Source organism: Equus przewalskii, chromosome 4, assembly GCF_037783145.1.
Source record: "Equus przewalskii isolate Varuska chromosome 4, EquPr2, whole genome shotgun sequence".
NCBI lineage: Eukaryota > Metazoa > Chordata > Mammalia > Perissodactyla > Equidae > Equus > Equus przewalskii.
This window is the reverse complement of record NC_091834.1, coordinates 13,272,335-13,298,597: the sequence shown is the minus strand read 5'-3', so window position 1 is coordinate 13,298,597 and position 26,263 is coordinate 13,272,335. Positions and strand designations below refer to the sequence as shown.

The 26,263-nt window shown below is 46.0% G+C and overlaps 1 protein-coding gene across 5 annotated transcripts in view; it reads left to right on the top strand.

Annotated features, from left to right (window-relative positions):
- The first annotated feature begins 3,149 nt into the window (after positions 1–3,149).
- Positions 3,150–26,263, top strand: part of GLI3 (GLI family zinc finger 3) — a 263,511-nt gene continuing 240,397 nt past the window's right edge. Inside the window, exons 1-3 of one of the 5 annotated variants that reach the window (XM_070615490.1) lie at positions 3,477–3,575; positions 4,706–4,862; positions 18,061–18,225. In XM_070615490.1, coding sequence (XP_070471591.1) covers positions 18,102–18,225 — 124 coding nt within the window. In that variant the 5' untranslated portion in view covers positions 3,477–3,575; positions 4,706–4,862; positions 18,061–18,101. Of the gene's footprint in view, positions 3,290–3,416; positions 3,576–4,705; positions 4,863–18,060; positions 18,226–26,263 lie in introns of those variants that run through there. The other 4 variants (XM_070615493.1, XM_070615492.1, XM_070615491.1 and 1 more) reach the window with 4 other exon arrangements.

The following is a 26,263-nucleotide window of genomic DNA, read 5'->3' as shown; positions in this document are numbered from 1 at the left end:
TTAAGCCAATTTGAGTTGGAATTCTGTCACTTGCAGCTGGGAGTTTATCAGTCAGTACTCATGAAATATCCCCTTGGAATTTCCCAATAATTAATTAGGGGTTACTGCACAAGGAGATGGAAGAGCCACAGTGGTAAGTGAGAGCAAGCACAGTAATTATGTATAGCACACACAACGGGGCAAAACAAGGCAGAGGAGTATGTGAAGTTCGTTCTCAGCTTCCTCCCTTGTCCTCTGAAGTGCAGATCCTTCATTCTCCTCTATCTCTGTCAGTGTTGTTTTGGGTTGAATCGTGTCCCCTCAAAGATATATTGAAGTTCTAACTCCAGGAATCCCAGAATGTGATCTGATTTGGAAAGAGGGTTGTTGCAGATGTTCTTAGTTAAGATGAGGTCATGCTGGAGTAGGGTGGGCTTCTAAGCCAATCGGACTGGGGCCCTTGGGATGAGGAGAGAGAGACAACGGAAGAATGCCATATGGCTACAGAGGCGTAGGTTGGAGGCAAGCAGCTCAAGCCAGACCACCAAGGATTGACAGACACCACGAGAAGCTGGAAGAGGCAAGGACAGATCTTCCCCTAGAGGTTTCAGAGGGAGCTGAGAACTTGACTTTGCACTTCTAGCCTTTAGAACGGAGACAATAGATTTCTGTTGTTTGAAGCCACCCGGTGTGTCATACTTAGTTCTGGCAGCCCTTGAATCTCATATAAATATCTTCGAGTCTCCTGCTTCATCCAAGTTGTTGCAAAAAAAAATCTGTCTTATAAGCTTAATCATTTTGAGGACTCACTGTATTAAAATTTCCTAGGATATTTGCATTTGAAAAGAGAACTGATGAGAGATGGCAATAAATGAATCTATAACGGTGGAATTTTAGACACGGAGGAAGGGTTATCCCAGAGCCGTGTAAATCTGTAAGTGCCTGTTTATCATTACAGGAGAGGTTCTCATATTGAGTTTCAGGGTGCCTTTGGGGTTTTCAGACATGTCTCAGGAACCTTTGCAGAAAAGGGGGTGGGAGAGAAGAGAAAGGCTAGGGGGCTGGGTTCTGGGACCCCACCCAACTGCAACCAAAGTTGCTCTCTTTTATATTGTGGGAGTCCACGTAAGATTTCATTCGGAAGAAAGAGTTCTTGTGTTAAAATAGACTGAAAGTCACCGCATTGTGGCATTATTTAACTCACACTAAGGCAAACTATATTTTATTTCTTCCACCATTTTGGCAAAATGTGCCCACTTACATACATGTTTCCACTAAAGCCGAGGGCGGTTAGTTTCTGCCAAGAATCTCAGGTGAGGAAGCAGGGGCACACGGGAGACCCCAGCTTTATTCCTCCTCTTTTGCTTTTAGCTTTTCTGGTGGGCATAAGGGGAATGATTAGCTGCTTTTTCTTTGTTCTTGTCTTTTTAAAACTGAGAATCAAGATCTTCGTGATCCAAAATGTGCTGGGAGACTAAGTACAAGTAGAAATATCTAGTTTATTCGAGTTGTTGATTTATTGGCTGTCTTTCTGCTTTTTATTTATTTTTCGCCATTGGGTGAACAGAGGAGGCTATCAGGATGTATTATTTGCATTCATGTGATTGAGGCAGAAACAGTACTTGAATACAAGAAAAATTGTGACAGATGCTGGGGTATATACAGAAAAGAGGAGCTAGCCACTCTCTGCAATTGCAAAAGTATAATAATAATTCTTGCACATTTGTGTCCCTTTACACTTACACGTGCGTGATCTCACTGGAAACCCAGACAAATCCTAGGTCTGCAGCCTGGTTTTCCTGTCACCATCCTTTAGATGGGCTCAGAGCCCATGGAGACTTAGAGAACCACCCTGGGCCTGAGGCCAGTCAGCGAGCAGAAGCTGGCACTCCGGCCCATGTATCCTGAGACCTCTGCTTTGTATGATGAGTAAGTGGTGTTCTTTTTTTTTTTTTTCTTTTTTTAAAGAGTGGTTAGGCCGAGAAAGAAATCTTAAAATAAATGTCCAAAGAGGGCTTTCAGCCCTACTCTATCTCCACAGCTTCTGCCATAAAAGCTGAACTCAGGGTCTCCTTTGGTCCAGTCTTTGAGATAAGCAGCAAGTCCCAGGAAGCGAACAGTGAATACCACCATCGACTCCCTTAAAAAATTCTCCAGTTAAGCATTTGAATCTCAAAATGCTCCTCAAATCATAATAGCTAATCATTCACCCACCCACTCTGCCTTCAGTCAAGACGCTCAGCGAGTCAACACAAGTGCACCCTGAGCTGAGGAAGGCACTGGTGGCAGCGGTGGGTGGGTAAACGCTCAGCTTACCCCAGCAAGAATGGATTTTGGAATGTCACGGGGGGTTTCTTTTCTTTCTTTCTTTTCCTTCCTTTGTTTGCCCCATGGGAACTCCTTTTTTAAGCTACAGGTCCGGGTTGGGTACACTGAAAGGGAACAGATGAATGTAGGCTGGCCGGTTGAGGGAGGAGGGAAAATAATTTTTGCTAGTATGGGCCACTGAAAATAAATCAGAGACACTTTGCAGCTCAGCGAAAAGCACCACGTTGGAGTCCAGGCTCCAAGCCCGGGGTCTTTGTTTTTGTGTCCTTTATAAAGTGGCCCATGGGGACAGCAGGCTGTGGAGTGGGAGTTCCCACTTCCCAGATTTGGCCCCAAGGGCTGATGACTCCGGTGGAGAGGAAACCCCTGAACTTCCAAAAGCATCCTCTGGCAAGAAAGGGAGTTTCAGGGTTGGCCTGGGGAAATGTAAAGGAGAGGTGGGGGGGGAGGGAGGGGGGTGTGATCAGAGAGGCCTTCAAAGAAGAAAGGGGAGCCCAATCCGGGGGCGGAGAGGCGGGGTGGGAGGCGATGGGAGCAGGCAGGACGCAGCCCGGGCGCGGGGCGCTGGGGCGGGGGCGTCCCGGCGTTGCCGCGAGCGCAGGCGGGGAGGGCGGCCGTGACATCACGCCCGGGCCCCCTTCCCCTCGCCGGGTGGGTGGGGCTTCGGCGCGCGGAGCGGGCGCGGGGTCAAGGAGGGGGAAGAGGAGGAGCAGGCATGAATGTGTCTGTGTGAGGACCAGGGAGGGGCGGAGGGGGCGGAGGGGGCGGAGGAGGAGGAGGAGGGAGAGAGGCGGAGGGCGGGGAGGGAGCGCGCGCGTGGCTCGGGGCGCCCGGGCTCCCCCCAGCCCCCGACCCCGGCCCGCGACGTGCCGCCTCCTCGCCGCCGCCCGCATCGCAGCTGGGACCTGCTCCGGGGCGCGGGGACCCGGCGAGCGGGAAGCGCGGGCCCCCGGCGCGGCCTGGAAGGAGCAAGAAAGCAAAAGTAAGACGAGCTGCACTCCAAGTTTTCCCAACTTCGCCCCCTGCGGCGGCAGGCGTCCTGCTGCTCGGCGCGTCCTCCCCGCGCCGGAGAGTGGCAGAAAGAAAAGAGACGGGGCGGGGGCGGGGGCGGGGGAAGAGGGAGCTCGGCGGCGAGAGGAGTCCGGCAACATCTGTTAAAACTTGGGGGAGGAGGAGCGCGGGGAGGAGGAGGAGGAAGAGGAGGAGAAGAGGGCAGGAGGGAGCGCGAGGGAGGGAAGCCCAGAGCCGAGGGACAACTTTTCCAGCCCGTGAGTAGCACAGGCTGCGCGGGTCGGGGCGGGGGGCTCGTCCACCCCGCGCGGGTGTCCGAGCCGGGATGGGACCTTCTTCCAGAAAGTCGATTGGATGCCAGGAGGGGAAGACGGGGGGAGCTCTCTTTCTTTCTCCTTCCCCTCCCTCCCGCGGGTGAACCAAATCAGAACTGTCACTCAGGGCCTGTGAGTCAGAAGGGATCGGATTACACGATCCCTGAAACCGATGCCGGAGCTGCACGAGCGGGAGGGAGCGGGCAGGGGCAGCGCCACCGGCGCGCTCGCACACTCGCCCTCGCGCACACTCGCCGCCCCGACTCGCCCGCGCCGCTCGCCCGCCCGCCCCGCGCGCCCCGCGGCCGCCCGCGCCGCACCATGCCCGCGGCGGGCGCCCCCCGCGCCCGGCCCCGCCGCTCGCCGTAGCCAGAGCCGCCCGCGGCCGCGCGGAGCCCGGAGCCGCCCGCCCGCGCCCCGGACGCGGGTCTATGGGAAGTTCGGGGACTTGACAGCCGCCGCCGCCGCAGGTACGTCCCGCCCGAAGTTCTTTGTTTCGCGGGCCCCGCACCGGGCAGCCCGCTCCTGCGGCCGCGCGCGCGCCTCCAGGTCGAGAGAGGGTCCCCCACGGGGGGAACGGGAGGAAATGAAAATGGCTGTCAAAAGGCGCCCAGATTTGGAGAGCGGCGCGCCAGGCGTCGGAGCCGATCTTGCCTGCGCTCCCTCCTTCCTGAAGCTCCCTCCCAAGTGTCTGATCCCTCGGCCAGCCGCAGACGCACCGGAGAATTGCACAGCCCGGAGGGGGACCAAGTTTGAGCGGCGGCGGCGGCGGCGGCGCCCCTCGCCCCCACTTCCCGCCCGAGGGTTCAGCGGAGCTCCGGGAGACCCCAGGGCTCGGGTGCCCGCCCGCGCGCTGTTGCGTGCCCCTCGGGTGCCGGGCGCGGCGGGCGGCGGGCGGCGAGCCGGGTCCCCGCGGGGCGCGCGGCGGCGGGGCTCGCTCCAGCCTGCGCGTCCTGCCGAGGGGGTGTGGGGTGCGCCGCGGGGAGAGGTGCGCCCCCGGCGTCATAGAGGAAAAGTGAAAGTTGTACCATCTGTGTATGATTTGGGCTTCTTTTCTTTCTTTTCCTTTCCAGGGACAGCACACACACACAAAACAAACAAAAGAAAGCAAAGAAAACAAAAGAAAGAAAAGCGGTAGAAGCGGCTGCAGGGAGCGAGTGCGGGGGTGTGGGTGACCGTGGCCCCGGCAATAATCGTTTGAGAGGCCGCATTTTCACCGAGCAGAGCTGGGTATGAATCACTCTGCAGGAGACAGTTACTTTCTTGAGTTGCAGAGGGAAAATGGGCGGGAGGAGGTGGAGAGGGAGTAAATATTTACCCCAAACTTGGAGAGTTTGTGAAGCGACTTTTAAGCAGATTGCCAGATGCCGAAGCTCTGCTGCACAGCCCGCCTTTTATCCTTCCGTGAACTTTGGGCTCCTGTCCCGGATTGCACCTCCATCAGGAGATGCCATCCCGAGAGGGGCTGGACCAGGCTTCCCTTGCTGACCCCGTGTGGAAAGAGGATTAAGGAGGCATCCTCCTGGCTGCTGCTCCTGCCCCCAACTCCTCGTCTCGCTGGTGTGCAGTGCCGAATAGATTCTGGCCTTGGGTACAGTGCGCGTGGCCCTCTGCCAGTTTATATGTACATATATTTATGTAAAACATTTTCTCCCAGCTCTTTGCCAGCTGTTCCACATTTTCCAGCTGCCATTTCGGTTTGAAATGATGGACTGTCCGCATCTCCAAGTGAAAGAGCCCTTTAGTCAGAGGTATGGAGGGCCGGCCGCTGTGCAGACATGGGCAGTGCCATTAGCCGGACTGGTAGTAGTAGTTCTGAAAAAGACCTTCTGCTCTCCTTTTCCTTGCCTCTTTCTTCTCCCCAATTAGTCTTTCCAGAGCACTTTGCTGGAAAGTCACAATAATTAGGCTTTCCCCCCCAAATGTGATTTTGTACCGAATTGGGATGAGGCCATTTTTTAGATCCCTGAAATATGTGTCTGGTGGAAATAAATTAACTTTTAAAAAGAGTTCCAGCTTGAGTGCGTTGGGCATGGCTGGTGGGGGGCCTCTGTCGTGGCCAACTGAAGTGATCTCATTTCAGTCTATTTAAGGCAGGAGCTAGTCATCATCCCCATGTTACACTTTTTGTGTTGTTTGATGTCTTAGCGTATTATAGACCGAAATCTTCCAGAATTGGCCTAAAGTATTAATTTTGAGTATTTATGTAATTGCTCTGTAATTTGAATAGGTGCCTTATTGATTGATTCCTGTAATTATTTCATTTAGGTTTTAAATTAAAAATTAATAATAGTCTGACAGTTTCTTAATTACATGTGTCAAGATTATTTTGAAGGAGGAAAATGCTATGTTTTAAAGTAGTGAGATAACCTCAGAATCTCTTCATTTTTCTCAAGCCGAGCAGTCTTTCTGATGAGAGGATATATTAAAGCCGTGGTGATTGGTCTTGACGATGGCAAACTGTGTCAAGCATCTAAAGAATTTGTTTCTGTTGGGAAATATTGGTCTTAACACCCTGGTACACACGCACTGTGGCCCGTTAGACTATAGTCATAGTGAAAACAAACATGAAATAACGTTTAAATTAGTTGTAATAGCATCCTTATAGAGAGGAGAGAGTTTATTTTACACTAAGAGCTATTTAATTAGGAACTCCTTGCCTAAGGGGGAGATCCTTTCGGGGTGTATAATTTTTAAAGTCAGCCTAGGGAAGCTTTGGGTTAAGATGCCTGAATGAGCCCAGTGTGAGGGTGCCTAGTGAAATTTCACACACACAGAAGCACTTTAAAAGCTAGAGAGTGTATTATGATTAATAGGCCAGTCGGTCCAACTCAGGTGCCTCCCAGTTCCCAGTACCTTTGCCATGTTTGTTTTCCTTGATTGAACCCTAATATAAACACGTTTTTATTGTATGTCTAATTTGCAAAGGACCAGAGACAGGAAGAGAAAATTCATCCTGATGAAAAACGGCTCGGTTGAGTTATTTCATGACTTCTTTAATGAAGGAGTCATTAATTTATCAATTTGATGCCCAGGCCTAAAAGTTGAAGGGCCCTTTGTTTCTTGGCCAGTTTCTTAATTACCTGCATGCTGGAAGGGCTTCCGACTGCCTCTGGGCTCAGCCGGTGAGGGGCTTTCTTCCTTCTGTGTAAGGGGGCCTGCCACGGAGATCCCCTCTCCCCATTTTCTGAGGATGGGGTTGGGAGTTTACCAAAGGAAACAATGCGATGATCATTGTTCCAGGCACTCACTTGTCTGGAGACCGTCAGGTACTAAGGAAGACCAGTCTGGAAGGAAAAGTGAATCATTGAGTCATGAAATCCTCCAGAAAACCTGGGTAATGGCATGTTAATGCTTTTAGACGATAGTAGATTATCTTAAAAGTCAGACTTTTCTTCTTTATGCAATTGTTGTAAATCCCCAGCTAAAGAATTCTTTGAAGGAGGTTTTAGTTTTGCTGGCATTCATATTCTATAGTCGGTCTGACTTGTTTTGGAAGATTCAAGAAATTTTCTGCCAACTTATATCATGAGAGGCAATTAAAATGCTGAAATGACTATAGAGGAAATTGTGTGTGTGTGTGTGTGTGTGTGTATGTGTGTGTGTGTTTAATTTGTTAAGCGAAAGATTCCACTCTCATGATGACTTCGGGTCGTCTTTTCATTAAAGGCTAGCAGGAGATTCTGCCCACTAAAGGCTAGTAGAAGATTCTGCTTCATGTTGTCATTTTTCTAGATGAAAATTGATTTGTTCTAGTTTCAAAGCAAATAAAGGGAGACAGAATAAACAACAACAGGGCAGGGCCACCACTGCAAACTTTTTCAAGTACTTTCAGTGTATTTTTCATCTTTACTTTTTATTTGATGGGCCTGTGAAATAGAGCTGTAGACTGGCGAAGACTTTAAATGAAATTTCGCACTTTGATGATTTTTTTTAAACTTTGATATATTGACAGCAAAAGGAGCTACAGAGCTTTTATATAGCTTGAGGAGTAACGCCAAGCAGCAGTCAAACGTCTCTCTGCATTTGTGTTTAACGGCAGAAGAAAAACATGTCCATGGGCAGTCGAGGTTCTTATCAACCCTCTAATCCCAGATCCCAGCAAACCTTGAGGGCATGCCTCAGATCTCACTGAAATCACTGCAGACTCTCACAGTTTGCAGATTAAGTATGCTATGTGTTCCTGGCTCCAACAACAGTTTTATGAGCTCACTAAGCTTCCTGTTTTAAGATCCTTTTCTTAAGTTTTTAGGAGCTGCTAAAGGCAATGCTGTCTGGAGTCGGTGGTGTTTGCTCATTTAGAGACACTCAGATACTTCGTCCTCTCTCAAAATTGCCAAAATTATGATTTTTAAGTCGAAGGGCTAGTTACGTGGGAATGAGGGAGGGGCCGCGTTGGCGAGAACTTGGATGTTAAATGTGTTTGTAAGTGCGTGTGATTGCAAACTTTACGTGGTGTCTCAGTTGTTTTAAGGCACTTTTCCTTTGCCTAGCCCTGAAAATTAGACTTTTTCCACTTGTAATTCTAAATGCACTCTATTTTAGTGCCACACTTCTTGCTACTCAGGACCACTTTTAGTGTTTTTTTTTTTTTTAATGTGAAAGTGTTTTTTGTTCTCTCTGTGTATATTTCAGCAGTACAGAATGCCCCAGAAAATCTATGGTTCTCTAAAGAAACTGAATGAACAAGCCATTACATAGTTAATAAGGTGACACTGGAACATTTCAGCCCCCTCTTGAAAGGCGATACTGTGTTGCGCTCCACATCTGCATCCGTAGTATCTATAGTTGTGTCCTTATATTCGGTGCTTTTGCATTTTGCATAAGAGTCATAATTAAAAAAGAAAATACTTACATCATCGTCCAACAACATGTCATATAATTCCCAAGAGGACTCGAGCCAATTTTGTGCTTAAAGGTTATTCAATGAATGAAATTGTGAAAGCCCATTTGTCAAAGTACTGCATGGTTTCTGTTAGTTTTCAAGCCCCAAATTCATTGTCTGCCCCGGCCCAGCCATTAGTCATCAGTGTATTAGTGCTGCCTTCAGGCCATGCTGCCCAGCACTTCTTCACACCATTATAGCTTTGAAAGTGTACTCTGTCGACTTGCAGAATTACTGCTCTGATTTCCGCTTGGCTGGGTTTGAGGTAAGTCCCCTCCCTACCTTCTAGCTGACTGTAATCCTTGCTTTCTTTTAAAGCTCCTTTCCAGAGATTTAGGGCAAAACTTTCTGGAGGGCCCTGTTGGCATCATACTGTGGCTTTGTTATGGCATGCACTGTACATATAAATTGTACCTGCAGCAAATTGGATTGATTGCTGCCTGAAACTGCTAGGGGGGCTTTGCTTTGCTTTACTTTTTATTGGAGGGAGGGGGCCTATGGGGGGGTGTGTGTGTGTGTGTGTGTGTGATGGCAGTATGTTTTAAACATAGGCATTTGGTTGTCTGAGTAATTTATGTCACAAAATTAAATAATGGGAGATAAGCGTAATTTTATTTAAATCTGTCTATTGGAATACCTTCAGAATGCAGTGTGACATCTGATTTGCTTATTTGCATGTGGAAAGTTTTAGCTTTAGCTATTCTGACTTTTTTTGAAGATTGCATAAGACACTTAACAATCTTCCAGATTGCTTTACGGTTCAGACTACTGATTTTTACTGAAAGAAACCGAAAACTCACAATTTAGATGAAAGATAAGTCTGAAATTGCAGTCGTGAAAGAATGAGGCAGTTAAGCCATATTCTTGATTTCGTTTTGTGATATTTTTAAAAAGAATACTTCAGTCTCAAGAGTTAGCGTTGTGCAGAGAAACCTCAGCCAGCAGCTTAAGAATGAAGCCTTAGTGAGCTCAGAGGTATGGAAACCTGAATGGAGTGGCCAGCGTGTGGACCAGGCCTGCTACTGCAGGACATCTGCTCTTTCAACTGTGGATGGTCAAATGAAATTCCACACTAAAGCATTTCAGTGGAGGGTGTGGGGTTTAGTAGAGTTGCTTTGGCAGTCTCGTACGTGATTGGGGGTGAGGGGGCAGGGGGTGAAAAAGACACAGCTGAAGAATTCTGTCTGTGAATAAGCCAAGTTTATAGGCTGAGTGGGCCAGGGGGTAATTTTTGCTGAATAAGCCTCAATGAAAAATCATTGGTTTTTTTAAAAAAAAATTGCTTTTTAAATTGCAATTAAGATTTGAGGATCACGAGTTTAAAAATTGGGAGGATGAAGTATGATGAACAGTACGCCACAAAAGAAGTATGTTAAGTATCTTTGGGATCTCGCTATCTGATTTTAACACCCAGCAGGTATTGGCCTAATATTTGTAATGGTTTAAAAGCAAGCTCCTCTTCATAGAACGTGTACCATACCCCCTTACGCGTGATAGTAAACACACACACGATTCTAGGAACCCAAAGTTATATAAGTTCTATAAGGATAATTTTTAAATTTAGGGTTTTTTTCCTTCTGAAAATGTGTCAAAACTTTTTAATTCCTGTAAACCTCAGTGAAGGGACACCTTTGATCTGTCCTGATGTTTTTGTGATATATGTGGGTTTAAGGGAAATGCAGTTTTCATGAGCTTAGCTGATGTATACGCTGATAACTGACTTAGAGATCTCATTTTCTGTCTGAGGATTGTCTGTCTCTGGCAAACCCACAGAAAGTCGGGGTGCCAGCTTGCTCCGGCGTTAATGCTCATTCGTTAATGGCACCTGCTATGCAGGGCACTTCCTGTAAAGTCTAACCAGAGTACACTGGACTGGTGTTTTACAGTTGTGCAAAACTCAGAAATGATAACAACTGTTAAACAGAGACCTTATACGCCCCTCCAATGTTTCTCAAAAAATACTGCTGGCAGCGGAGAAAGTCAAGAGCAGCTTATGATCATTTCTTTTAAATACACATGGCAGAAAAGTAAAACTGGCACACAAAATATCGTTTATGATTTTCACTGTAATCGCAATGATTACTTCGTGTCAAAAAGCTTTTTGGTGGTTGAAGTTTAATATATGGGTTTCTTAAAAGTTTAGATGTAGTTCATTTACTAAAACCAAATTCACTTAATCCATAGCCAGGCAATTATTTCCCCTTTGGGTAATTCCATTCCCCTTAGAGTAATTCCATTTTGGGATGTCTATCGTGAATACTGCTTATCTGAGATTAGGAGCCTCAGAAATGGAGGAAAGAAAGATTGAAAGCAATAGACTGCAGATTTGGGGAACCCTCTGGGCTCCCCGAGACCACTGATGGCGAGTGGAACAGAGACTGGCTTTCTTATTTGCAGTTAAAGCTTTAGGCTTACCCAATTATGGGAAAAAATCATATGTAAAGGTAAAATAATTGTACGTTTAAAAACGCTATAGTTAAAAATTCATGAAGATTTCATTAAGAACATATGAAGTTGAGCTGCTTTTCCTGCAGAAAAGAAAGGCAGTGCAGATAGGGAAGGGAGAGGAAGCCTTGGAAACCTTGGGAGCTGTTCCTGTGTCACAAAGGTGGTGCATAGCTAATCGATTTTAAGTTCAGAAAGATTTTGAGCACAAGGAAACCTCAACCACATTACAAACCTGTAAGAGGTTTTCTATAATGCATGCTTATATGAGACCCACAGAGAGATTTTAAATTTCCTAAATTTTGCTCATTGAAACTCAAGACTGTTTCTCACTTCCAGAATTGATCAGAAGTGAAAATCAGCATCAGTTTGTGCTTCTCGATTTTTTTCCCTCTTCCTGAAGGATCCACTTCCATTAGAAACTGAGTTTTAATGCTGTAGGAATGCATGACTATTTAAGAGGAATTTTACCTAAACAGTTGCTCCAAGAGGAGCATCTTGAAGTAGCAGCTTATGAGCTAGTAAGAAAGTGTCAGAGAAGTGTCACCCTTCAGTGACACATAGGAGGCCTCTCAGAAAGTCTTACACAGGCTGCTTCCTTTTGGGTTTTTAAAACATTAACACATTAGGGAGATCATTCAGCTTGTAAATATACAGGCAGGTGTAAGTAAATGCACTTTCTCTGGAGGAAAGCCTTATTCCATTTTAGCAGTCGTTCCCTAAATTGCACAGAATAATTTCTCAGTTAAGGCCTGATCACCATGCTGTTAAAAGTTCCACTCTGCCTGCTGGAATGCCTTCTCTTTCTCCTCCCTCATTGGCAGTAACTGTTTTAACCCATCAGAACCTGATCAGATTACCATGAATCAGGCCTCTAACTTAGTTGTTTTAAATCTTTAAATACATCAAGAAAAACAATCACAGAATTATTGCTCAAGTTCGGGCAACTTAAAAAATAAACCGACTGGATTAGGGAAATAGATTAAGCACGTCTGCTGTTCACAAAGGATGCATTATCAGTTTATAACTACTGTTTCATTTCACCTTAGATTAGAAAGTCGTTGTATCCAGTTCAAACATCATTGTTAACGTTGGTTTTGGCACTGGTGGTTTCTTTTTTAAATTTTAAGCGTTTGCATGATAAAGGAATCCTGCTTGAATATGCACCCGAGGTTTCTCTGCACAGACCTGCAAGGGGAAAGGCCGATTTTTGCACGTGTTCCCAGAATCGTGATTTTTCATGCTCTCTATTTACTGCATAAAGCCTTATGGTTAAGGTTGAACTTTGGAACTCCACCGAGGGCTTCCCTTCCTGAGAGCCGGTGGCATGTGTCTGTGCCCTAACCATTCACAGCACCTGAATCTATTTATGGCAGCTAATGAAGAAACAACATTGGCGGGCCAGGTTAACAGACGGTGAGTTATAGGTTTTGTGAGTGAAGCACGCCACCCTTGGTTTCCTAAAGACTTCAGGGGTCCCCCATGTTTTATTGTAGTGCGACACACGCTGTTGCATTGCAAAGTGCTTGGAAAGCTGCATCGCCCTGAATTCGGCTGGTAAAACAGCTGTGTGAATGAAAGCAGAGCTGCCACCGACCACTGTCTGCGGGAGGTGCTGCCGGGCCAGCTGTGCCGGAGTTTTCCCGTGCCCGTGACTGTGCCCGCCGAGCCGGGTGACCGGGGTGATGAAAGTGATCAGGGGGCGCAGAGACCCTGCGGGGTTCCCATTGCTCAGCCCCCCTCTTTGGCACTTTTGGGAAGGCTGCTTCAGGAATGCGGATCGGAGCGAGGCTGGGGTGCTGCCCCAAACGCCCAGGGGGTTTCTGAGGAGCCAGAGCTGCGCGCTGGGGCGCGGGGCGCCTGCCCGCGGCCGGGGAGGGAGCGCGGCGGCGGCGCGGCGCTCGCAGGCGGCCTGCGGACGCCCAGCCGGCTCGGGAGTTCCCTGCGACCCGGGCGCCGGGGCGTGGGGCCGGGACCGCGACGCCGAGCCCCCGAGGGCAGGCCGATGGCGCGCGGGGCGGCGGTAAAGGTGTGAAGACGCGGACGCTGGAACGGTCCGAGGAACAGCACGCGAAGGGAACCCCACGTGGGCGCGCAGAGGGCACGGAGCTCCAGCAGACGAAACTGACCACAGCGCCACAGCCCAGTGCAAACTTCTCTCGAAGAAACGATGGCGCATCTTTGCAAAGACGCCAGTTTCTGTTTGGGTTTTTATAAATTTTCGTGGCAGCTCTAGTGGCGACTCGAAAGAGAGGGCCACCTGAGGCTTTTTGTTTGAAAGTGCTGTTTGCAATGTAGGTCCCCACAGGAATTCTCAGATTTGGTGAATGTTGCAGCTTTTTTTTTTTTTTCCTTTTTTCTGACTTTCCAGTGGAGGCGTGCACTGCAGCGACACCTGGTCTGTGGCCCCATGAAGCTTCCGAGGCCCCTTTTGTAGGAGGTTAAGCAAGTTCAGATTTATAATTTAGCAAGGAAAGATCTACCTGCAGGCAGGTTGCTGGTGGGAGAGGGATTACGTTTAAAATAGGGTGTGGAATTAATCGTGCCCTGGGTTTAGGCCTGGGGAGATGACAGAAGGTTCAGGGCCAGTTGAATGGGGAAAAGCCACGACTGTTTGCTGTCAGCTAGGGATGTTTGTCCCTCCATTTACCTAGGAAACTTCAAGCCGGAGCAGGCGGATGCTATTAGAGCAGTTTTCTTTGGTTGCCGTTTTTTTTTTCATATACTCAATCTGCTGGGCCTCAAACGTCAGCTACAAACAGTTTTTTTCCATAAGCATAGGAAGTCGAGGGGCATGCCAGCAGATCTGGCATGGACTGTTGAAGCGACGAAAGGGAGTGAAGGAGAGCAGTGTGGGGTTGGAAGGCAAGGAACCGTGGTCGTGCTGGGGAAAAGTTGTTTCATTTACGTCTAAAAAACCGTGGCTTGTTTCCCTCCGAGGAAAATCTTGGAAGAGAAGCAGGACTTAAAAGGTTTCCTTGATAGTTCTGTGATAAGTATATTGCACTTTATTATTTGAGAAATTCCAGGTTTTAAAAGTCGTACTATGGGCTACTGCCCCAGTGTTGTATGTTTGAGGATTCCATCAGGATTTTTTTCTGGTCACTTCTATACCTCACGCTTTCACATGTCAACTGAGTTTCCAGCTTAGCTTACTATTCTGAAAAAACTGCACCACAGTGCGAAGAACTCGCTAACTCTTCCTGCGAGGTTTTGATGAGGTGTGAGAGTCGAGAATGTTAGAACTTTCTCCTTTGTAACTGACAGGGACAAAGTTGTGTTTTTATCAGTAAAATCAGCTGAGATAATTTATAAGGATATCCAGGAAGCAGATGTCTGCCTTGGCAAGTTGCCATTTTGAGAGCCCTGTTCCAAGCATAAACCACACTTTTAAATAATTAGTTACTAACTAATGAGATCCAAAAATAAGTTGTCAAAATACAAGAAGGGGGTAGACTCTTGAGTGACCAAGGGCCTAGTTTTTAAAAATCCATTTCAGACGAGGGGGGTCGGAATTAGTATTCTCCAGGACCATTAATTAGTGTGATTTCAGTCAGAGCCTGCGGCCTTACCTCCTCTCACAGGAGCCCCTCTCTTTCTAGTGATGAGTATTTGGAGGGTTTTATTTGTTAGATGAAGTCCTTTGCTTGGGGGAAAAACCAACAGCTCCACAAAAAACCAGTTTGTCAAGAAACTTTGGTGACTTATCTCCTCTCTCGTGTTAATTACCTCCTTCTACTAAGGAAGGGCCTTCTCACCAGAAACCCCGTCTCTTCCTGGGTTTTTTTCTGGTCCGCTGGCTTGTTTCCCTGTGTGGTTTTAACTTAGTAAGCATCGTCCAGGTTAGACTAATAAATCTGTATGTGTGTTTTGATGGACACAATTATAGTATGGGAAGTGCCCGTTTCTCCAAAATGGTTGAGAATGGAGTGTTTTGGTTAAATATCCCTATTAAACTTTTTAGTTTTTATATAATTTGCCAGTTTTCAAAGAAACACTGGATAATAAAAGAAAATAGGTGTAGCTGACAATGGCGATTAAGATTCAAGACGATTAAGAATCACCCAAGTCACAGGGTCTTTGCTGGATCGCTTATGTGCTCAGTAAAGGTGCTTATGGGGTGTGAGGTGCTGGGAAGATGGCCACGGGGGCTTGTCCTCATGGAGCTTAAGGGCTGGAGGGGAGCTGGGCATTTCAGCAGAGATTCCAGACGAGGAGTTCACTATTGGGGTGGTGCTGGGGCAGGCTCAGGCAGGCCCTTGGAATTCCGTGCCCTGAGGGGCAGTTCGTTCATTATTTCACGCAGCCAGCAAAGACTTGAATGAGCGCCCACTGCAGGTACACAGCAGCGAAGAAAAACGTGTACAACAGTTGCCTGCAAGCTTAGGGAGCCTGATCGTCACGGTGCTGGTTAAAATAAAGGTTCTCTAAGGCCACCCTCCAAGACCTGGGGGATTGGACCCGGGAGTCTGACTGTTTCGCAAGCCCCCTAGCAAGGCTGACTCAGCTGGCTCTTGTACCACGCTGAGAAAGTGCTGTGGATCAGGATGAGTTGCTCTCATGGCATGCTTTCGTCGACGAAAATAATCCATAACCAATCTATAAGTGAAAATTTGGCAGAGTTTATTCTGAGCTGAAATCTGAGGACCATGGCCCGGGACCTTTCTTCCCAAAGGAAGAAAGGGCACCAAAGAAGTGAGGTATACAGAGTGGCTATGTACCCCCATACAGGACGTTTCACATATGATTGAAATGTCCCTCCCACAAGAGTCACAAGATTGCCCTGTCGGCATAGCGCTTGATGGACACAGCAGGTAGTGGGTCTGCTATCTCGGAGGGCGTAGCAGGAGGCAAGTCTGTTGTCTTGAGCTGGGTGGTCACAGGTGAGCACAGCAATCAGTTTCTAGCCTAAGGAAAGATGCTTAATCTTTAAGGAAATGCCAAGGTTGGGAGGGGGAGGGAAGTTGCACCTTTATCTCAAGGGCCTTTGTTCTTGCCATAGGGAATCTCTAAAGCAGATATACGATGCATGCTCGACAGCCTCAGTCAGGCCCTTTTGGAAAGACAAGGTCAGGCCGAATTAGGTTTACACAAAATGGCTTCCTCATATACTCCAATATATCCTTTTACTTGCCATTTTTATTTGTCACTTTAAAGATGATTTTAAATTAACTTTAGAGGAGCACTCAAAAAAATTAAAGAATCATTCTGAAATTGTGCGAGCTAGAAGCGCCTGCTGAAAATTTCTCCTTCAAGGAGAATTCTTTATCTGAATTTGTGGAAAAGCTCGGAAGTTGAATGTATACCTCTGTGTTTAAGACTCTTTTCCTGGGGAGAGCATCGGTAACTTTTAACATAATCTTAAAGAGGACCTGCTCTCTGCCCTCAAGGTTAAGTCCCACTGTGTGATGCTGTCATGTGACAGATGAGAACACTGAGGCACTGGACAACTCCAGGGGGCGCCATTCAGGGAGCCAGTCGCTTAAGGCCTGACTCCCTGACGTGTGCATGGTGGCAGCCCTGGGGAAAGAAGTTCTGTAGTCCTTTACTGTTGTTCTTTGTCAGCGTTCTTTGAGGGATGTCTCTGCCTTTGGAGTGGATCTTACAATTGATATGTAAATTCAATTTAGTGCTTCTTTTTTTTTTTTTGAGGAAGATTAGCCCTGAGCTAACATCTGCCGCCAGTCTCCTGAGCTAACATCTGTGCCCATCTCTCCCTATTTTCTGTGGGACACCTGCCACAGCATGGCTTGCAAGCAGTGCATAGGACTGCACCCGGGACCCGAACTGGCGAACCCTGGGCCGCCGAAGCAGAACATGTGCACTTAACCACTGTGCCGTGGGGCCGGCCCCCAGTGCTTCTTGTTTTATACTAGAAAAGCTGTTCATAAATAACTTGTGTGTTTTACAATAAACGACACTGGATAATGAGGAAAAGAACTGGAAGTTAGTGGAAGAGCTGATGTTACAGGGCCATGTGGCCTCTGGCTCTTACGCTTTTCTAGTTACTTGAATTCTAGATTTCTCGTACAATAAAGAAAGAATTTGCAGTGCCCTTGCAAATTGGAGTTAGTCTGTTAAGCAGTTGCTTATTTTATTTCAGTAATGGTTGTTTTGATTGGACACAGCGGCATCTGCTAAATGTAGAGAAGCAGCGGATAACTGGACCAAAGAAATTGCCCACCGTGAGTGTTGCAATCTAGATGGCTTGAAGAAAACACGCTAGAGAGGGTCCTTGTCGTCTTTTCTTGTTATTCTTTGTAGGTGTAGATCATGACTGGGAAAAAAGAACAGGAACCAAACAGAGTGAAAATTGATGAATGATGAGTTAGTGCAATTAGCACGTGAATGAAGCTGGTGAAAGACTGACTAACTGAACTTGCCTTTGCTATTTCTTAAGTGGTTCCACTCGTTGCTGTGGGCAATCTTAGGACTTTTCTTGTGGGTTGGAGAGTATGTTGTTCTGTTACCTTTGTTTGTTTTAAAAGTGTAACTCAAATGAATTGAAATGTTCTCAGGTTTTGAGAAAGCTTACCTGAATGATTTAGGATTAAGAGGTACATTGCAATTCACAAATCTTAGAGAGGGGAGCGTATAATTATCCTCTGGTTCAGAACTTTGGGTAAAGGCTTGGATCTGAGAAACTGTTGCACCATCTTTGAAACATCTAACTAAAAATTAAAAATCTTCTCCTGCCTGCAAAGTTGTCCTAATGCCCTTTCCTATGAAGTGGGCCACCTGAAGGGACATTTGTAGATGTGGCTTAAGAGAGTGATGTGACACTTGGGTTCGACATAGTTTATAGTAAACACAGCTGAAAACTGAGACATTTAGACCATTTAATAACAAGTGCCCGGTAGGAATTTGGGAAAAGTCCCACATTATGAACATTTCCCTCTGTTTGTGTGTATAGACAGAAATTGACTGGCTTGTTAATAGAACGTTGAGGCATTTCTGCAAGAAAACGTGGGGAAGGATCTTCCAGATTTTGAATTGGCCAAAGCTCTAGGCACCTCTTGAGGTGACACGTGAAGTGGGCTTTTGAAGGAGGTTTTCTGCCCTCTTATTTGAAGTTGATGGCGCTTTTGTTTTATTTAGGCGTTCCTGGGAGCAGAGAGCTGAAGTAATGAGAAGGCATCATGGAGGCCCAGTCCCACAGCTCCACGACCACTGAGAAGAAGAAAGTTGAGAATTCCATAGTGAAATGCTCCACTCGAACAGATGTTAGCGAGAAAGCCGTGGCCTCGAGCACCACTTCCAATGGTGAGCAGCCACGGGGATTACAGCAGCTAAGCCTACCGTCATTTTTATGTTCTCTGCATTCCTTGTGAATTGAGCATTTGCACCTGGACCAGTGTTTGTTCTGTGAGAGGCTAAGGAAAGCAAACGGGGGGTGGAGATTGGGGGGTGTGGGGTGGGCCGACTTTAGTAACCCTTGTCTTGGCACCGAAACTACACGTTTTCTTCCAAATTTTCTAATTCGAGATGTAAATGTGATAAGTTATTTATTATGAGAAGTTCCCGTTTGGCATTTTGGAAATCATCTTGATTATTGTGGCAGGAGTTCAAAATACTTTGCATTTCATGTGGAAAGTCTACACCAGTCGGAATGATTAGTTATTAGTTATTATAGAAGACACAAAAATTGCCTTGTCAAAATTAGCGACAGGGTCCTCCCACCCCCATCTTTAAGTAGTTCACTCTAAAGGATTTCACGAGTTGTTAATGGCTGAGCCTCAAGGTAACGCTCCCGCCCGTATCTGACATGCAGGTTTTGCTATTGGCTTATAAAAATTGAATTTACTTAATTTGTGTTCGGAGATAACATAGAGCCACTGTTTGTATAGGCTGTACTTTTCAGTATTTTAAGCAAAGTATTGAGAGGCATTTCAATTCAGGCATGGAGCATTGAAAATAAATTCCAGAGCCCCCTCTGGTAAAAACAGACTGAATAAGTTAATGGTAACCTTCACTTCCTTTCCCCGCTTTTCGCCTCTTGAAGGCCGTTAGTGCCCTTGCTTTTTGTAGATTTCGTAGCCACCCCGAATCGTGCTCCACTTTTCTGTGTGCCCTTAGGAAGAATGAGCTGGCCCCTTCTTCCCGTCCTGGACGCAGCCTTTCTGGGCATGCTGATTTGCACGAGCCAGCCTGCTGCCTTCCTCCTTGTAGGCTTATATTTTATTTATTCCAAGAAAGATTTCCCTCGGTTAACTTTCAATATTTTACATCCGATTGGAGAGTCCGAATCTCCTTTGGAAGGTACCTCTGGCACAGAACCGAAGCCTAAAAGGGCAGATATCCAGCAAAAAAGCTGCCCCTTCCTGTCCAGACTGTGGCACTGCCTGAGCCGCCACTCTGACCATCCTGCCGCCACTCTGTGCCCATCCGTGCCCACAGCGCCCGTCCTCGCCCACAGCAAGTGCGCTGCTCCTTGCTCTCCTTCCCAGATGTCGCCAATGTGCATTGCTGGCTTGAGTGGGAGAGGGGAGGGGCTGGCGTTAAACCTGCTGGCTAATGAGTCCAGTTTTGAATTGATCCTTAGGGAGATATATTTATGTCGGAGTTAAAATAATGAATTTACTTTACATACGTATTAAAATATGTCCATGTTTCTCCTTTTACTGGGGGGTTTAAAGTCAGGACTGGACCTCATTTTAATTGAGCCAGGTATTTGTGTTATTCTTCCAAAGTGGTTACAGAAGACATATTTTCTCCTTAAAAAAACATCGTATGACCCTTGTTTCTTTTTTCTGGAATTTGTAAAAATTAGCCAAATTTATTATTTGGAAAATAGAATTGGTCTATGCAGTGTAGGTTATTTGGTTATTTTAATAGTAATTTTGTAGGCCTAAGCAGTTTCTGGGTGTTATCCTTCATGAAACATCAACTTTTCGTTATTTATAGCCTGTGAGTGTGAGAGTGAGAGTGTGTGAGAACAGGCGAGCAGGAGTGTAAGTTAGCAGAAGACGGTGCTGCGCTGTGTGCAGACTCCAGCAGCCCCGTCCTGTCTGCGGATTTCAGCAGAGCGACAGCAGTGGTCTGTCTGTTCTCAGGAAGGTTCTGCTGCTGCTCTGTCGCTCTTGCACCTGGACACCTGCTCGGGGGGGGGCGGGGGGGGGGAGTTCATTGCTGCTGGATTTATCTTAAGCCACTCTGACCACAAGTTCCCCTCCTAAACCTGTTCAGAGTGCCTAGGAAGAGAACTAACCTAGCCAGCCCCCTGGCAACCGGGAAACCACTGGAGAAACTTACCAGAGAAGCAACAGTCATGATTTAAAAGTTAGTCTTGTAGTCTGAAATAACCACGAACCGATTCCTAAACCAAACGCCACTGGCTTCCCGCCCTCCTGGGCCTGTGCCCTCAAAGCGCATGTGCCCTCCGAAACGGGCGTGGAGCCTCTTCTGTTTGGGCCGACGCTCAGGTGGCAGGTTCATGGGGGCGTGCCTGAGTGCTACCTGTTCTGGAAATCCTGCCAGCCCTGACCACTTCGTCGGTGTCGCTATTTTTTCTAAGGGATTCACTCCTTTTTATTTTTGGATAACGTAAAGACCCAACCAAATAAAAGAAAAGTGGAAGTGGTGTTTTTAAACATGGATTGCAACCTTGCTGGAGGGTTCTAGGAAAACCAGCAAACAAATTTAAGGAAAGGAAAAGCTGAAACAAAAGAAAATAAACCTTTTTCTTGGTGATGGCTTTCCATCGGCAGTGCTAATAATTGTAATGATCTTTTTTCCAGAGTCTTCTGCAGGTTTCATCTGACTAGTTTAGAGTCTCTTCCAGCCCCGGGATCATGCTTCATGGGTGGAGTGGCCCAGCCTCTTTGTCTTGCAAGCTCCTTCCTGGTTGCATGCTTCCCTCTGCACCCAGCTGTGGTCACACAGCGGGTCTGGAGGTGGTGGTCTGGGTTTGGTTTGGGTTTTAGAGCTTATGGGGTGCAGGCTTTCAAAGCTTAGTGCACTGGGAATGTGCTGGCTGGTGGCTGCCATTGCCATGGTCATCCATCCGTCCATCTGTTCTGTCTGTCTGCCTTTTTCTCTTTTCTCTTCAAACATTTCAGAAATGCTTGGATACCTCCACGCAGGCTACTCACACAAAGGAAATGAAAATCATTGGGATCCTGTCGTAGGTTGTACCGATTGCTACTGTTTTCAGGATATTTTTAGGTTTTCTTTACAAAAGTCTGAAATTCAGGGATTGGTATGTGAACGATTAAAAATGAGTTCGGTACCGAGAACGAAACGGATGTAACGTGTACATTTTCTCTCCTGTCCACAATTTCATGATTAAAATAAAACAAACAGACAACAAAGTTTTGTTATCGGCGCTGTGTTGGATTGACTTAATTAGCTTTTCCAGCCATTATGTGCTGCAATTTGTTCCTGATTGTGAGCCTTCCAGCCAAACCACGCACATTCCACTGCATGTTGTTACAGATCTGTTTTCTTACTTTTCTCAGCTGAGTATCTGCTCCTAGAATAACATCCATATAGAGTTTTGTTTAAACACACACATACGCACAACCAAAATGCATGGTTCAAAAACCTGGAGCAACATTTTAAGTAAGCATTTGCCTCTTAGCACTGAAATTTAAAATAATGCAAGTGAAAAAATGTGTTCTAAATCTTGTATAGGAAAAAAAGACTAGCCAAATTAGATTTTTGTAACATTTAAGAACCTAGATCAACGTGCAAAATATGCAGTACTCTTTCCAGGAACCACAATGTGTGTTTCATGTGCCATAATTTGATTTTAAGCTTCAGTGTTGTTTATTAAACATAAATGACAAAAGAGACATTAAGTTTTCTGAATATTTGTTAAGTGCGGTTGCGATTTAAATGGTCATTTTTGGCATCTAACGTGGTCATCTTTTACGTATAAAGTGTGCACTCAGATATTAGGTGTCAGTGTTTACTTAAAAATCTCCAAATCTGTTAATATGCCAGTACCTTAAGTAAAATGCTTTAGTAATCTGTTTCTTTCTGGTATGGATTCATTACTTTCTAAGTTACGTGTTGTGTTTTGTAAATAATAAATGTTTTTTAATCTAGATCTTCCAAAGTTTTAAATGTCTCATTATCCTATAAAACTTCCTTCCGTGACTTGCAAATGCTGACTTTTCAGTTTGAAGTGTTTTGTCTCATTTTTGGCCTGTGATTTCTTTTTTTTTTTAAAGGAGTAATCTGATATTTCTTATTAACCTACTACTCTGCTTTCAAAAAGAAAAGAAGCTAATAATAAACGTATGTAGGCTGTGGTCTTGGGGGTCTGTTATCAGATCTGATAGTTATTGGGAACATACCTGAAAGTGATAGACAGCAGAAATGATTATCCTAATGGTGATGTAATATGAAACCAAAGTTGATAGATTAATAACAAACAGGAAGTTCCCTGTTCGCTTTGATTCTTTCAAAAAGAAGGGTTTGGTTCTCCTCTGCCTGAAAAAAAAAATCTTTGAGGTTTGTAAGGGGAAAGTGTTGTGGTCTGCAAATATGTAAGGTGATACTCTTTTTTTTTACTTTAACTTTTGGTTACTTTCTGGCCTTACGATTTGCTTTTAAACTGTCTGGTATGTAGGTGTTAATCGTGATATCTGTGGTCTCCTGGCTGGGAGTAAGGTGGCTCAGGGTTTTGCTGAGAGTTTGGAATTCATTGGCTGTTCTCCACCATGAGCTCTTTTCTCTATGACCTTTTTTACAGTAAGAGTCTATATACCTAATTCTGCTCAGAAATGGCAGGAGGTTCACACTGTATAGACGGTGGGTTGTGAGCTTTAGGTTTCTTGTGCCTTTAGATTTTCAATCCCTTTTTTCTTGGGCGCATTCCGTTTCCTGGCACGTAACAGATGGATGGAAAGCACTGTCAGGTGAAATGATTTCACATTTTAGGGTGTTGGTTAAGAGCTCCCACAGGTTTTGGGATCTGAAAGCTTGGGTTGAGTTCTGGCAACACCCAGGACTAGCTTTGTGAGTGTGGACGAGTTAACTGCTCTAAGTCTCAGTTTCCTCATCTGTTTAGCAAGATAGTAATTAGACCCACTTCACAGCATCTCTGGGGGATGAAGGGAAATGCCTCTGCCGTTCCCTGAGCACCGCACCACAGGAGCTCAGTAGACGGCAGCCATTGTGATTAGGACAAATCACGTGGATGAGTTAAATGTTATGAATGCCAAACAAAAGGATTGTGTTTTCTTGAAAATGCACATAGGTTTTGAAAGTGAGGGAAAAATGTTTGGGAAAAGTAATTTTGAATTTGCTGGACTCTGTCTGAAAAGTAGTTCAGGATGTTTCACAGATCTCAAATGTGACCAAGTTTGTACATCTTAAGGAGGGATGGATAAAAAACCCAGTTTCTGTACCTTGCTTCTGAGGGCCGTCTTAGGCCAGAAAATAGGGAAGATAATTTTGAGAAAACTGATTTTGATTTCTTGAAACCTAGAAAGCTACCATTGACTATATGCCCTAGCCTTAGAAACAGCATGTGCACATCCCTTTTCTTGATGTTTTTCAGCCATAAACTGTTTCCTTTTAGGTTAGTGATACCCCTTTATAGGGTGGTTTGTGCTGTTTTCGAGTTAGATGTTATCTTTTTTTAGAGAGCTTTCATGTTTTTAAACCAACTAACTAACGATGAATAATCTGATTCTCATAAGAGCCCTGGCTCCCTTGAGCTCCAAACCCACGTGTCCCTGAACCCCGGCAGCCTCTGTGTTCTTATTTGTGCTGAGGATATCGCCTTTCCTGCGGTCGCCCAGGCTTGAAACCGCACCGTCACCTTTGACCCCTCCCTCTCCCGTGCTTCCCCTGTCTTACCAGCTCTGAGGTTCTGTAGGTTTTCCTCTGTAATTACTCAGCCGTGTGTCCCACAGGCCACCCCACTGCACTGTGCTGTTGAAGCTCACCGCCTCCTGCCTGGACGAGGAGAGCAACCGTCTGTCCCCTCACCTCTGCTCTTCTCATTCAGTGCACTCGCTCCTGCCTTAGTAATCTTTTGACGGTCCTGAGGACGTCACACCCCTGCTCTGGAACCTTCAGTGATTCCCCACTACTCAGAGGATAAAGTTCAAAATCCTTTGCTTAATATTTAGTTATCTCCCCACATCTGGCCCCTGTCTGGCTTTCCAGTCTGCTGGGCGCCTGCTCTCCTGTCCCATCAGAAACCTGTGCTTTGGCTAAATGGAGGGGCTCTTTGCTTCCTTCACGTTGCCCCTCCATGGGACGAGGGTTTCTTCTCCCATCAGGGTGTGTTTAAATTCTTCTCAATGTGACTATGTCCTCCATCTCTCTCTTTCTCTCTCCATATAGTCTGTGTCCTTTTGGAAACCACCTAATGACACTTGATTTTGGGGGGTATTTTGTTTATTATTATTTTAATTGACTATATATATATATATATATATAAGTGTGTGTGTGTGAGGAAGAGAGGCCCTGAGCTAGCATCTGTGCCAGTCTTCCTCTATTTTATATATGGGATGCCGCCACAACGTGGCTTCATGAGCTGTGTATAGGTGTGTAGGGATCCAAACCTGCGAACCCCAGGCCACCAAAGCAGAGCTTGCAAACTTAACCGCCATGCCACTAGGCCGGCCCCAATAGACTATATTTTAGAGAAGTTTGAGGTTTACAGAAAAATTGAGCAGCAAATACAGAGTTCCTATACACCCCCTCCCCCACCTCCACACACTATTTCCCCTGTTAGCAACATCTTGCATTAGTGTGGTATGTTTGTTACCAACGATGAACTAGTGTTGATACACTGTTATTAAGTACATAGTTTTCATTAGGGTTCCCTCCTTGTGCTGTACACTCTATGGGTTTTGACAAATGTATAATGTCATACAGGTATCATTACACTATCAAACAGAATAGTTTCACTGCCCTAAAAATCCCTTGTGCTCCACCTAGCCATCTTCCCACCCCTCTTCCAGAACATTTCATTTTTACATTTTAGTTTGAAGTCTTTGAGACTAGCACCTGATTTGTTCTCCACCCCCCACCCCCTTTTCTGTGTTTTTTGCCGGCTGGGGGGTTGGAGGACTCAGCTCATAGAATAGGCCTGCACACTGCACTGGCCTGCCAGAACCTTACTCAGCACAGAGGGGGCAGGGGCACGTATAGTGCAACAGTAGTGTAATGCCAGGCTTTGAACCTTAGCTCTGGCGCTTCATTGCTGTGTGATCTTGGGCTAATTACTTAACATCTCTGAGGCTGGCACAGTGAGTACCCAAACATAGGTATGATTAGGAATAATAATAGCCTCTTCTGGGTATGATTTGTCAGGATTTAATTCATTGATCTGTTTCATCTCACTCCTTTCAGCACAGCATCATTTGTTAGTAATCTACAAGAGATTAAGCTTTAATCTGATTGAGAGAATTTGGGGGTGTGGGTTTGCAGAAAATCCTTAAAATGTGGTGGTCATCAGGACCTAGCTTAACAGGCTGGTAGGTGATAGGAGCTGGGATCAGAAAAGTGTGTCTCAGATCACTGGTCCTGAAATTGGCACAAGTTTGGATTTAACGAATCAAATGCTTTTAGGGTCTGTTTCTCATTCATAAATACTCATTCCAATTATGGGATGGAATCAGTAATTCTGGGCTAATGGGCTTCCCTGGGGGCAAAGTTCCTTTTTTCTCTTGTAGAGAGCGATTTGATTTCTTCTCTAAACACAATTCTTGAGTACTCAGATAAATCATCAGGAATAAAGATCAATCCCATATTGCCACAGTTTTCCAAACTTGGGAGTAAAAAGGAGCCACAGCATGATGTATTCCGCTTGTGGAAAGTTTCTGGGTTGCCTTGATTCCTTGGGATCAAGTGATGTGGGTATTTCAAATTTCCAGAAGTAAACTGAGCAGAATCAGAAACAGTGGAAGCTCTGGGCCAAGATGGTCCGCGTGGGAGGACAGTCACGCTCTGAGGAGGTAGCTTGGTGGCCTTCCACCATGTACCACTCTCAGCCCCACAGTGGTGGAAGGGCTGGAATCCTAGAGGATGCTAGAGGATGCCACGCTGGGCACTGGGAACCAGGAGGGTCCCAGGCAGGCAAGGGGGCCATGGTGGTGAAAGCAAAAACCTTGCTGTTATCTTGTTTCCACGGAAACCTTTCCAAATCCATCTGCTGTAATGTTTATTTCTTTAAAAAATTGACCTGCAGAATAATTCATTCTTTTTTGGTGTATAGTTCTATGAGTTTTGACAAATCCATAAAGTTGTGTAACCACCACCACAGTCAAGACACAGAACGGTTCCAGCAGCCCCAGAATTTTTGACAAACACTTGTTTTTTAAAGTGCATGGTAACA